General features: G+C 34.6%; 2 protein-coding genes across 2 annotated transcripts; one reads left to right on the top strand and one right to left on the bottom strand.

Annotated features, from left to right (window-relative positions):
- Positions 1–1,206: 1,206 nt before the first annotated feature.
- Positions 1,207–5,620, top strand: LOC122582101 (trafficking protein particle complex subunit 2-like protein). Its single transcript, XM_043754461.1, has 5 exons — positions 1,207–1,318; positions 1,439–1,535; positions 3,781–3,859; positions 4,016–4,097; positions 5,339–5,620. Exons 1-5 carry the CDS (start codon positions 1,286–1,288, stop codon positions 5,477–5,479), a joined length of 432 nt encoding a protein of 143 aa, XP_043610396.1. The 5' UTR covers positions 1,207–1,285; the 3' UTR covers positions 5,480–5,620.
- A 1,845-nt stretch (positions 5,621–7,465) lies between these two features.
- On the bottom strand, positions 7,466–12,483 carry LOC122584739 (probable 26S proteasome non-ATPase regulatory subunit 3). The gene is made up of 9 exons (XM_043756792.1): positions 12,413–12,483; positions 12,183–12,278; positions 11,902–12,092; positions 10,840–10,974; positions 10,596–10,732; positions 10,419–10,473; positions 9,515–9,625; positions 8,759–8,998; positions 7,466–8,188 (listed from the first exon to the last, which is right to left on the bottom strand). Exons 2-9 carry the CDS (start codon positions 12,271–12,273, stop codon positions 7,676–7,678), a joined length of 1,473 nt encoding a protein of 490 aa, XP_043612727.1. The 5' UTR covers positions 12,274–12,278; positions 12,413–12,483; the 3' UTR covers positions 7,466–7,675.
- Between the last annotated feature and the right edge of the window lie 546 nt (positions 12,484–13,029).

The following is a 13,029-nucleotide window of genomic DNA, read 5'->3' as shown; positions in this document are numbered from 1 at the left end:
CAAATGTAAATCTTTTAACTTACTTTGTATATTAACAATACGACAACTATTGAGTTGTAATTGGATCTTGATAAAAACTTTAATCATGCAAACATTTAGACTAAAACATCATGTTTAAAACTTTAGATTATTTTTCCGCTGCCCATTTAAAAGTACACACAAATTCCCTAACAACCCGTCACATGTTACTATGTTATGGTGCGTTTGGTTGAAAGAATGTGAATGAATTTGATGGAATTGGAATTAAGTTCTTCTATAGTGTGTTTTATTGGTAAAATTTGAAGGAATCTCGTTACTATGGAATTCAAAGATTACGTCATTTGAAGGAATGTACACTCCTTGGGGTTAAGTGATGGAATTTCATTCCATCTTTCATAGGAATATCCAAAAGACCAAAATACCATGTAACCTAAACAAATTAACAACACTCCATCTTTTTTCTTCTCACTCTCATCCCATATCTGAAATAATTTTCTTTCTACATTCATCTCATACATCACTCATTATCAGGTACATTCAAAACAAAGAATTTTTATTAAACATATACCTTTGTGAAGCTTTTGTGTATAATGATACTTGTGGCTGTTGTTATATCAGTGCATTACCATGACACCAGATGTGATTTAAAGCATCATATTTTGTTGTACTCGAATGCTTTATTTTGATGGTGTACTAGTTTATTAACAATAATGTGCCACTACTAGTTGATTAAAATTTGTATGAATTTATATATATGTTGGAATGATATTTATGCACTATGCAAATTTTACAAAAAAAGGTTTTGTCCCTCGAGTCCACAGTCAGATTGTAAAAAAACTATCCACAATATTATTTTATGTTTTTTATACTTGCCATTTGGCATTTAATATTATGTTTTTCTATAAATATATAGCAATTAAAAAATTGTTGAGTAAGAGTAATTTGGTCTTTTATCAGAATTCCATTCCAATTCCGTTGACAGATTTACAAACCAAAAAGACAAAAGGAATTAAATTCTATTCATATTCCTGCCAACCAAACACATGACAGATTTAAAATAATTTCATCAGATTTCATTCCATTTCATCATATTCCATTCCTTGCAAAAATATTCCGCGAACCAAACGCGCCCTTAGTATTTTTCATGGAGAGAAAAGATAAATACAAATCGAAATCCACCTGAAAAAGTAGAAAAGCTCGTAAGTGAAGGGGCTATTATTGTACAAATCCATAATAACCAAACTACTACATACAATAGATTCCGGTGAGAGTCTGTTTCAACAACAGAAATTCCAAATCTGACACGATGATTGTTTGTATTGCCGTCGTTGGACATCAGGTATTCTTTCCCATATTAATATTATTATCATGCTTCCAATTTCTTTCTTGTATTTCATTATACTTTGTGTATAATAATATAATTTGCTAAATGAAAACTTATTATTAAATAATAAAACAGAATAATCCGTTGTATATACAAAGCTTCACAGAAGCAGATGATGCGTTGAAGCTTCATCATATTGTTCACTGCTCTCTTGATGTTGTTGATGAAAGAGGTATTTTTCATCATCGTCATTATTCATTATAATTAATTGCTGCCAGTTTGATGTTTTTGTGCAAGTTTTAGTATTTTTTTTTTTTTTGAAGGGTTTCGAGTTTGCTTGATCCATATTTTAAAACTCGACTACGCCACTCGATTTTATGTATTGGAATTAGAATATGCTAATCAATATGTGACCTCCTTCTAATTTAGATATTTTTATTATTATTTTATAGATACTAACAAGTGTTTTTAAACCGTTTGTTGATGGGGGTCGTTAAAGTGTTCTTCGCTAGTTTGTTGGTTTATCGACATAAAAAAAAAGTAACGTTTTTGGTCTATAAAAAGAAATACGAAAAATAAATGAAAAGTAATTGTATGCGGCGGAGGAAGCTTGGTATTTGTTAAGCAGGATCAGAGGACAATAGTTTAAGTTGATCACCTATCGTTTTTGAGGTTGGGTTTTCATTTCATGTCTAAACAAAAATATTGGTAGGATCAAGTAGGAAATGAACTGACGCTGTGGTTGGAAATCTGATGATTGAGGATTGTCTACGGAGTTTTCTGTTAAGATTTCACCCTTCCAACTAGGTATAGGAGGACGGTATCTCCTGAAAATGTATATTTCAGAAAAGTTATATATGTTCGCACACCACCATCTACCAAGTCCTTGAGGATCTGCCTCACGAAAAGTCTAGTAGGGACCCAGAACTGGTTTCAGGTCCCTATACAGATTTCTGCAACATAAAATCAAAAATCCAAGGCGTTAACAGCTTAAACTAATTCATCCGTTATTGCTCTAGGGTCGATGTGCTTCACTTTTTGGCTTTTGGCTTTTCGTCCATGTTCGAAGTGGTTGATGCTTAATATTCTTGGTGTACATCATTTTCCGTTCTTCTTCAAATCCATGTCATATAATAATATATCAAACATCCAAAAGTATATTCATTTATAATATATCTTCATTCAGCAAGTGTTGCGCTGTTTTGCATATAACTATCTGATGCAAAAGCAACCAGTTTTGACCCCTTATTGCAATTCTCAACAGTACGTATGAGAAGTTCATCTGTAACTTGATATTCACCCATGTGTACATTATCACAGCTCTTATGGACCACTGATTCCCCTTTCAATTCCTATTTGATAACCCTTGCGCTATCTGTTTTTTCTATTCATCTCATCTCTGATGCTGTATCTATTTGACTTTCATAATGTCTCAACCTATAACGCTAAATGCTATAACATTGGTGCATTTTCCAACATTATATTGGCTTTTAGTAATATCCAATGGACCCGGAATATGTACTTATTAAAATGAAAAGAGAGAGAAAAGAAATGGGTTGTGATGTGCACAATGCCACAACCATTGTTTGACAGTCGCAAAGAGTTATACCCCTTCTTGTAACAGATCTTTGTTTTCGTTTATGTGCGTGTAAAACCCCCTGCTGCCTTTAGTGTATTTATAGTCAAATTTCGTAATCTAATTGTAATGCATTACCTACCTCCCATATAAATTTTGAGTTAAAATCCAGGAGTAGGCCATCTCTTATTTCAAGCTCCAGTTCCAAACCAGCATATCGAGGTAGTGGCAAATTAGAAGGAATGAGTAAGTCATAGTTGTGACTTGTGGTCGGACGCCATCAAGTTCACCCTTGTTTCAGACTGGGTTACTTCGTCGTGACATCGTTTTAGAAGTTCATGTTGATTAGTAATGCTGTTTTCATTCCCTTTAAGATGTTTCCTCCAGTGTCGATACTGCTCCCATATTAGCAGTCATTTAACCATATTTTCTCTTCAACTAGTTATATGTACTACCAAATTCATTGGTGGGTTCTGTTGGGTTGGTTTAGCAGTTGCTTTAGATGTTTTAAAGTGATTGAGCCCGTCTTTCAACATGCAGTTTTCTATTCAGTCTGTCCCCCCCCCCTTTTTTTTGTTATCAAGTGTTGAGTGTATATTATTATGTAAAATAAAAATTGGTAATTGACGGCTTTAATTTTAAAAGTTAAACTCACAAAGTTAACATGCGACTAATGTTCTCAGATAGACATGTATATTATCCCTTTGTGAAAATTTGGTCGACACTTTCATATTTTTCTTGAGACATTTGTGACATTAGTTGCAGCAACACGTTGTAATACTTGCATTCCCCTCCTTTCTCTTTCAAAATGTATATACACGTTTATTATATATGGCAATTCTTTAGGTAATTTTAGATTTTTATGGCTAAAGTTAGTGAGATTCTTTTGATTGCTTTGCAGTGAACAACCCCAAAAAATCTGGTCCAATGTTAAATGAGACATTTCTTGGTCTTCTATATCCAACCGAGAATTACAAAGTGTGAGCATATTTCAGATTTAGATTGTTCTTATTTTCAATTAATCTAAGAACTTTCAAGTTCAGTACTTCTTTATTGTCAACTGTCAAGTTACTCTTGTACAAATGATCTTTTGAACTACATGTGCCTTTACTTAACTGGGATTACATGTTGGGCAGGTATGGTTACCTAACTAACACAAAGGTAAAATTTATACTAGTCACAACAGACCTTGATGTCCGCGATGCTGATGTAAGAAATGTAAGTGCATATCTAACTAAGAATTTATCTTATTTTGTGAGCATACATCAAGTAGCTATGTGCTCAAGTACATCTGTGCTTATTGTCATATCTTAGTTAGACAACACCGTATTTGTATCCCTTTTTATCAATGGCAGATAAACTCATAAACCTGTGTCTCCTAAGGGACTTGAGTTTGTATCTTAAGAATCATCGAGCCACTTGTCTTTCTATTCTTCTCAATCAGGACAATTGATGACCCCTTAAAATGAACTGACTATCTTGGCCGAAAAAGGTGTTTCTTCGAATTGTGTGTGTTAAACGATGAATTGTGAACTTACTTTATTATCGTGTCTTGGTTGTACATAATGTTGATAAGCATCCACAAGAAAACTTATGTTCAGTAATAAAAATAGGAAAAAAAAAAATACAATATACAACTGGCAGGAAGTTGTGTGTATAAGGTCTGCACAATACTACAAGTATTGTTGGGTAAAGTATCACCCAGGTGTTGTCTCCCAAGTCTTAAAATGATATGCTGACACTATTTTGACTCATTTGCCACTAAATGGTTCGATGTAGGTTAGATTTCATCTCGTAGAAGAGTAACAGGTTAAGTCAATAGACTAAACTTCGTAGGGAGCTTGTTAAATGGGTTGAACATGTTGGAAGCCACCAAAGTGTTTTCAGATGCGTAGAGGCTCCTGAATCACTAAATCAAAACAATGTTGATTATTCTGTATAGTGGCATTTTACATGTTATTTTATAGTAAATTTCAAAAACTGATAAAAAAAGAGGTGTGTGTTGGTCTATCCTGGCCTAGCCATTAGTGTTCCACACTAATATTCCCCCTTTTGATCTGTTTACCAATGCCCAAGCAGTCCATTTTGTCACCTTTACTACTTGTACAAATAAGAGGGTGAAACATACTACACCACCACTTCTATCCATACATCAGTAGCTTTGTGGTGTTTGTACATATGATGATGTAAAGCATAGATTGGTAGTTAAGCATCATTTCCCGAACAGAATATGACAAGTATTAACTATATACAAAACATCAAAACCAAGAGGAAAACATAGCAATTACACCGACAGAGGGGGAAAAAAAGTGCTATGGTTATAAAGTCTCAGATATATTTTCATTTTTCCGTTATGAACTATGGAAACAATTCAACTGATGTCCTTCAAATGAAATCTCTAACAATATCTAGTATGTATTGGCTAATTTTTATGTGTGGTGGAATGTGGATTGCAACAGTTTTTCAGGAGGTTCCATTCTGCATATTTAGACGCCGTCTCAAACCCATTTCATGTTCCTGGTAAAAAGATCACATCCAAGACGTTTGCTGAGAGGGTGAGCAGTATTGTCAAGTCAGTTAGCTTCCATACAACTGGATAAATTGGCAACACCGCAATCTGTTTTTATTTCTTCATTTCTAAGTTGTATGTCTGCATCCTTGTTCAATCTTTTGATGGATAATGTATCTTAAACCTTTGAATTCTTAAAATTTGAATATCCATATCAGTTATTTTATGTGCAGTGATATATTTTTCCATTCTTCAATGAATCTTAATTCCACTTCCTATTTATAAGCACAACGTTTGTGTGTCATTATACTTGCCTACTAATTATTACCGACTCTTCCATGAAACTTGAAAGGCTGAAACAAATTGTTTTCATGGGCGATCTACAAAAGTTTCAATGTTTATGGGAAGTTGTTAAATTGAATTACTTGGTTTGCACTGATGGTATGAATTTAATCCCCAATGTAATTCCATCTTGTTTCTGCTGAAGGTGGTTGTAAATATCCGAGACGTGATCATCAATCATTACGAGCAACTGGATGAAATCCGTTTCAGTTGACAAAACTTTGTTTGTTGTTCATATTCATGCCACACAGAACAAGTAGATTAGTTCTCAGTTATTCTTTTAGGATATAATGATCAACTTATTATATTGTACAGTATAACTTAATTCTAATACAAGTTTTAGGGTGGGAAACTGCTCCAAATTTCAAAACAGAAAGTACTGTTTACATTAGAGGTGTAAGAAGCGGTTAACCGATTTCGGTTATTAATTTTAATAATCGGTTTCGGTTATTTTTTGAAACAGTAATAATCGATTACGGTTAACTTGTACCGGTTAATAACCGGTTTCTAGGTTTTAAAACTGGAACCTATCTAACCGATTTCGATTAATAATAACCGTTTAACCGATACCGGTTAACCTATTCGGTTTTTTTTAACCGCCCATTATAATTGAGAAAGTGGTGAACAATGTGAAAAAACAATCATTTCCGACAAGCCTAAGCGACAAACCCATATTCCGAAAAAACTTATATTCCAAATAAACATCATTTTCTAAGCACAACAAATTTCATCATCCCAAATCTCAAAAACAACCAAAATTGATGTTGGATCGGATGAAATAAGCATTAATCTATATATAGTATAGATATATTGAAAGCAAATAAAATAATCTGATAGTGCGATCTTTCTGATTATATATAAGTGTATGTATATAGTATGATTGATATTGATATATATATATAGATTTAATTAATAATATGTATATAATATGTGATTAACCGGTTAACCGGTTATTATTTGGAATAATTAACCGGTTATAGGTTAACCGATTAATAATCGGTTTTGGTTTTGAAAAGAGTAATCGGTTAGTAACCTACGGTTTATGGTAACCTATAATCGGTTTTTACTATTCCGGTTATTAACCGATTTCGGTTACCGGTTACAAATCGATTCGGTTCGGTTAATCGGTTTTTTCTTGCACCTCTAGTTTACATGAATGTGTTTGTTACGACTTGGAGGGCATTAACGAGAATTGAGCTATGGTGGTGTAACCGTTGTTAGAAGGGGTTTTCAGGTCATTTGAAGATTTGGGTTGTATACGATAAGCTTATATAAGAAAAAGAACATGTCAAACGTAGGTTGTGCAATGTGCAGGGATCATGCTCGTATTTTCTTTTAACGTTTCTGAATGTCCCCGAAAGGATGGTTCATGATAGTGTTGAAAGCTTACGTAAAATGGCACAAAGATATATGCTTTTTACTTTCGGCTTTTGTTCAAAGTAATATGCACCAAGTCCATTATTGTTCACTTTACTCTCAAGGTATAAACATGTTCTGGGACTGTGGTAGCCAATTTTTATGTCGACGATGAGTTTCACAATAATATAGCCAATAGCAAATGAGGTATAATTCGAATTGTGAGGGGTGAGACATTCTCAATGCCTAGCCAAAAAAAATGCGAACAGCTCATTTGACTAATACCAGTCTCTACAACTCAAGAGTTCAGGAAAAAATACTGTTGCTAATTTTCGTTGAGTTTAGTTGAATTATTTGCAAATACACAAACATTCTAATATGATGGCTAAAAAAGTTACCCACTCTTAAAAGAAATAACAATTTTGTAGCCAGTTTGCTGAATCGATAGTAATAACCAGCTACATCTACAACACAAGAGTTCATAAGATTACCATTCCAAATTACACAAGTTGTGACGGGCTAAAAATCACATTACACGATCCAAAAGCAATAGATTACTCAATGAAGAACGTTGTTACAAAGATCCAAATCAAAAGTCGTCATCATCTTCTTCAGCTATATGTTTGGCAAGCTCTTGCTCCTGCTGTTGTCTCTCTCTCCTCTTCTCAGCACTTTCTTTCTCTTTATGGGAATTAGGGGGGAACCGAAGGGCACGTACTGCCTCATTATGCATGTTCAAGCAGAAAGCAATTCTAGAATTGAAGGCCATTTGAGGTTCGTTTGTTGAATATATGTCACCCGTCTCCTTAGATACCATCCATCCATTTGCATGATCAAGTGTGGCATCAATGGCACCATCACGAATGGCCTTAGACACGATGCTCTCGGCATCAGCAATAGGGTTTGGGGAATCCAACCTGAGCTTTCTTGCCACATCAGCGAGTGAGATACGTGAATAAGAGATGCTTATGTTGCGCAGTCCGGTTCTTATGACATTGTGACGCAGTCTTACGATCAAGTTGTTGGTTCGATCTGTGCTGAAAGTCGAGGAGAACTTTTCTGCAACGGCTTTGAATAGCTCAAGATCTCCAATCCTAACAGCCTGTGCAAATCAGATATATCATTTGTAGCCATCTAGAGACCAAATACTGAAAAAAAAATGCATTGACCTATTTCTTTAAAAAAGGCTTGATTTGGGTTACATTGTATATCAAACAAGCGATTTTTTTATTCACTAAAGCAGGAACAGTCTAAATATTATCCAAACTTCTATTATAATCTACTAAATCGCTTAAATCAAGGATTCAAATTATTATCGTAATATTTTATTGTATATTATATATGTTGTAAACATGTTAAATGCATGAACTGTTCATAAAACTGAATGGAATAAAAACAACTTTTTTAATGTAAAGGGGGACAAATAAGTTTATTGGTCAGACAATCCGGCCTGGTCCATTTCACCCTGCACTCTAATAAAGGAACCGTAAACGACCCATTTTGCCACCTCTACAAACCGACATCTTGATTTTCTTCTCACACCATATGGTAAAACATAACGAAAATGGTAAAAGGACCAACAGAAAGAACCTTGGAAAGCTAAGTTATACTGAGTAAATGAACCATCAGCATTTCATATCAATTTCCGATAAATGAAAATGATTTAACTCACATTTGTCAGCTCAAAGTAGGGCCTCAAGGCCTTCTCCATGCCTTTCTGCATAAAGACAGTTCGCTCAGGGATCTCTCCAAGAAGCAGACGAACAATCACAGCCCACTTGTTGCATTGAACACGGAAACCAAGAGCAGCTACAGGGGCTTTTCGAGCAGCTTGGAGAAGGGACTCCTTTGCATCGGTGTACTCTAGCTGAATCGTCCTAATCTTCCCAAGGTAAAATAGGTACCTGCAAAACTGAAATGTAGAAAACAGGAAAATTCCGAGTCTTAAACTAAAAAATCTACATAAAATTCCACAAAAATGTGTCATATATGACAAGAAACCTACGGTAAGACTACAGATTCGTATGATACATTTGCAAGTGAGATTTGGATCATATGCTCCACGAATCAACATTATGACTGGACACGATTTAGAAAACTATCTACAGAAAAGCAATACAAGAGCCTTAAAATGGCCAAGATATATGCAATCATATGATTTGAAATTCCATACCTGATGGCTCACCATCAATTTTACAAGATTTTAACTATGACTTATACTTCACAACTGGTTTTAGGAAAGGTAACACATTTCAAGTCATTTCTAATCAACTTACCAATATACACAATCACAAAATTTCTAGAAAATGAGACCAGTCAGATATTTGAAGAGGTAGACATAGCATTACAGCCCCGGAAATGAAGTAATCCTGCCAAACTCTCCTAATTAAGGGTTTACAGTAAAATATATAGCTAGATGAAGAATCACCTGCTGATTCGAATGAGCTTCAAAACGTGGTGCCTTAGATCTCAGCTTCTCTGCTTGATCAAACAAATTGTAATGGAGATAGTTGCGAAGTAACAGATTGAGGAGTGTTTCCTGCACCCATCACAAATATGCCCAACAGCTACTCATTAGGGCTGATGCTTACAATCGGTATACTTATAGAAAGCTCAAACTGGATTAGGTATTATCTTTGGTTGGACAAATAAGTGAAATAAAAGAAATAACTTTAAAGGCAAAGAGTATATAAATGGGTTGAAATGTTGCCCAAATGTATTATAAATGCATAAATCCTTATGCCCGAATGCATTGTTAGTTTTTAACGTTAGGTACTCGTTAAGTGCCAACTTGGCATACCACATCATTCAAAAGGTCTACGTGACATTTATCTTTGTAATGCACATCCCATTTCTATACACATAGCGATGCAAACCCCATTTCATACCCATCACTGATCACCGAATTTTTTTCCACAATTTTTATACCCATCACCGATTTATATTTATTTAACCGATAAATGATACCCGATTGTCGGAAATGACAATATTGTTGTGTAAACTGTTTAGATCGACCATTTTCTTTGATGACGTGACCTTTTTTTAATTGATATGTCATGTCACGTTGACACTTAACGAATGTTTAACGTTAAAAACTAACGATGTTGCCTTTATTGCATACAAGTTGAAAACAGAGTCCCTTTAATAATCAAAACATAAATACGTTACCCTTTTTAGGAATTTTTAGGAAAATAGGTTACCTTTTTATGCATTTAAATCCATAATTGACAAACCACCAATCTGGACAAAAATTACATGTTTTGACCCATTACGAACCCACCTGACCTGCCCATGTTGCCACCTTAACTAAGCCACAAATTTTAAAAACAAACCTGCCCCAACTCATCATGACGCAATGTAGCAACCCGGTGCAGCGCAAGGAGATTACTGCATGTAAAAGTGATGCACTTAATCAGGTCAGAGAATAGACATAACTAATCACATATATGTTTTCTACAAGCAGTAAACTGATCACATATATGTATGTAGGCACAAATAATGTCACCCACCCACGAATTTCAGAGAGATTGTCGGTAAGTTCATTGCTAAGAGAGTAGTAGGAGTAGAGTTTGGATGCCAAAACATCCACAGTCCTCCTATTAATGTTTTTCAAACGGGCAATGCTCGCTGAGGAACAAGCCTTGGCCTGCATCATGAGAGAGAAAAAATGGAGTTACTTAATATCAAGTGCATAAACTTCACTAAAGAGCATTCAATGATAAATAATACAAATACCAAGTCACTGATTCTCACCTCGTTGTATTTTTTCTGATCAATCAGGAATATTAGCACAAGCAAGTAACAGTAGATCTCAAGCTCTGGAGAGTGTTTTGCTGTAGCTTGAGTTGCAGATGATGCAGTGTCAACTTCCATGTCATGCTTGCCATCCTTTACAAAGTATCAAAGCTTGTTAGGATCTTGGTTAAACACTACATAAACCAAGTACCAAAAAACATTACTAAATTCTATTTTAAGTAGTGTCCAAGCCATCCCTTAGAACACAATCTATTTTACTTGTTATGTCTAGAAAAACATTCCATCTTCCTATCCTTCTTGTTTCGCTTCATTAACCTTATATTGCTTAACAAGTACCAGACATGAGTTACAAACTGATAATCAAACATGAAGAGTTCATGACTTAATTAATTTTTAAATACACTCCCATATTGTTAATGCCCACAATTATAACCTTAATGTTGCCTCAAGATTCCATTCTTGAAAGCTCTAACGCTCTATATCGATACAATTCACATCTCCCACTACACACCACCAATTGCATTTTCAATATATATTACATTTGTAATTGGAGAAAAGCTTGACTATTGAGAGCATTAACTCCTACACGAGCTTGTGCAATTTTGATCACCTCCCATGCAAAGCATTTATATAGCTTCTTTCAAGACTTAATTTGATTTGTTAGTTATATATGCATCTATGCAGTCTAAAGTTCACGAAACATAGAGATAAACTAACGTTGTAATCATCTGTTGCCACTTACGATCACATAATAAATGCAATGTGACCGTTAAACGGAATATGAGGCCTTTTATCACTATGGCATCAAGTATATTTGTAAAGAACAAATAAAAATCTTTACAGTAAATATATTATCCAGTGTAAGTGTGTAACAACATTATTCCGCTTTTCACTGCCATTTTCCACAAAACTTTCACTACTTTTACGCTTGTTAACATCTTTTGAAAAAACTTCTACATTAGAAATATATTACATATATATCCCTACTTAATTAACACTATCGCAAAACACATGAAAGTCCAGCAAACAATAAAATTCACAAAACCGACGAAAATTTACCTTTGGAAGATACGAAGTTAAGCGAGAATGAGTTTCCGAACCAGGCGCAAGAGCAAAGTTAACAAACGAAGAAACCACCGAAGCATCCAACTTACTTCTTAGGGCAATAGTCAGCCTAATAGCCCTCAATATCCTCCGAACTTCACGGGCATAAGCTCCCATCTCAATCAATGCCACAATCTCCTTCAATTCTATAACCATAAAATTTCACATAAACATCTAAAATCTCAAAACAAAAACAAAAAAATTAAAAAATCCATTAAAAGGTAATTGAAATTTACCCTGTAAAACAGAAGGAATCTTGGATGAAACCGAATTAGAAGGAGCTGCTTGAACTTCTTGTTGCTCTTTCATCTCAATATCTTGTGTCATTTTTCCTGTATAATCAAAATCCAATCATATAATACATTTACATATACCTATACATATACATACAATATATATAATATATCTATAATAATGAGTAAAAAGATGACATTTTTCGTGATGGGGTTTTGAAATTAAAACATACCCAGATGTTAAAAACTGATTGCAATGCTTTGATTTTATGAAAACTTTGGATGGATGGATTGAGCAAAGAGGAGGAAGGGGGGTATGTATAGGGCTTCTTTTGCTCCAAGTTAAGTATAGTTTCGACACAGTTGTATATTGACCCCTTAAAGTTATATAAATACACGGGTTTAGTCCTTTTATTATGAAAAGTTTGTTATTAGCATGTTACCTATTTTCCCATGTTGTATTTTGTCAACATCGATCAATCATCAGTGGATCTATCTAAACGATAAAACGAACGCAAGCAATCATCATTATAATCTCTACCACTTCTAGAAGTTCAAAGGGTTATTATCTACACGTATGACCACACGCTCAAGAGATAAATGCTTAAAACCATGAAAAATCAAGATTCGATCTCAGGTCTCCAAATTAACATCAAAGGCCCCAGCTGGTCACTTAAATTAAGACCAAGTGGTTAAAAATACATTAGTATACTAGTATTTACTAGCATGGTACTCACGCAATGCGGCGGTGGTCGTGGCGGCGACGATGTGGTGGTGGGAGCGACTGTTGGTGGTGGAGGCGGCGTCAAGTGGTATAGATAATTGATGTAAAAGTAACTTAGTAATTGAT

The sequence above is a fragment of the Erigeron canadensis genome, chromosome 1 (genome assembly GCF_010389155.1).
Source record: "Erigeron canadensis isolate Cc75 chromosome 1, C_canadensis_v1, whole genome shotgun sequence".
Taxonomy (NCBI): domain Eukaryota; kingdom Viridiplantae; phylum Streptophyta; class Magnoliopsida; order Asterales; family Asteraceae; genus Erigeron; species Erigeron canadensis.
The sequence above is the reverse complement of the archived record's forward strand: the minus strand, read 5'-3'. Positions and strand labels throughout refer to the sequence as shown.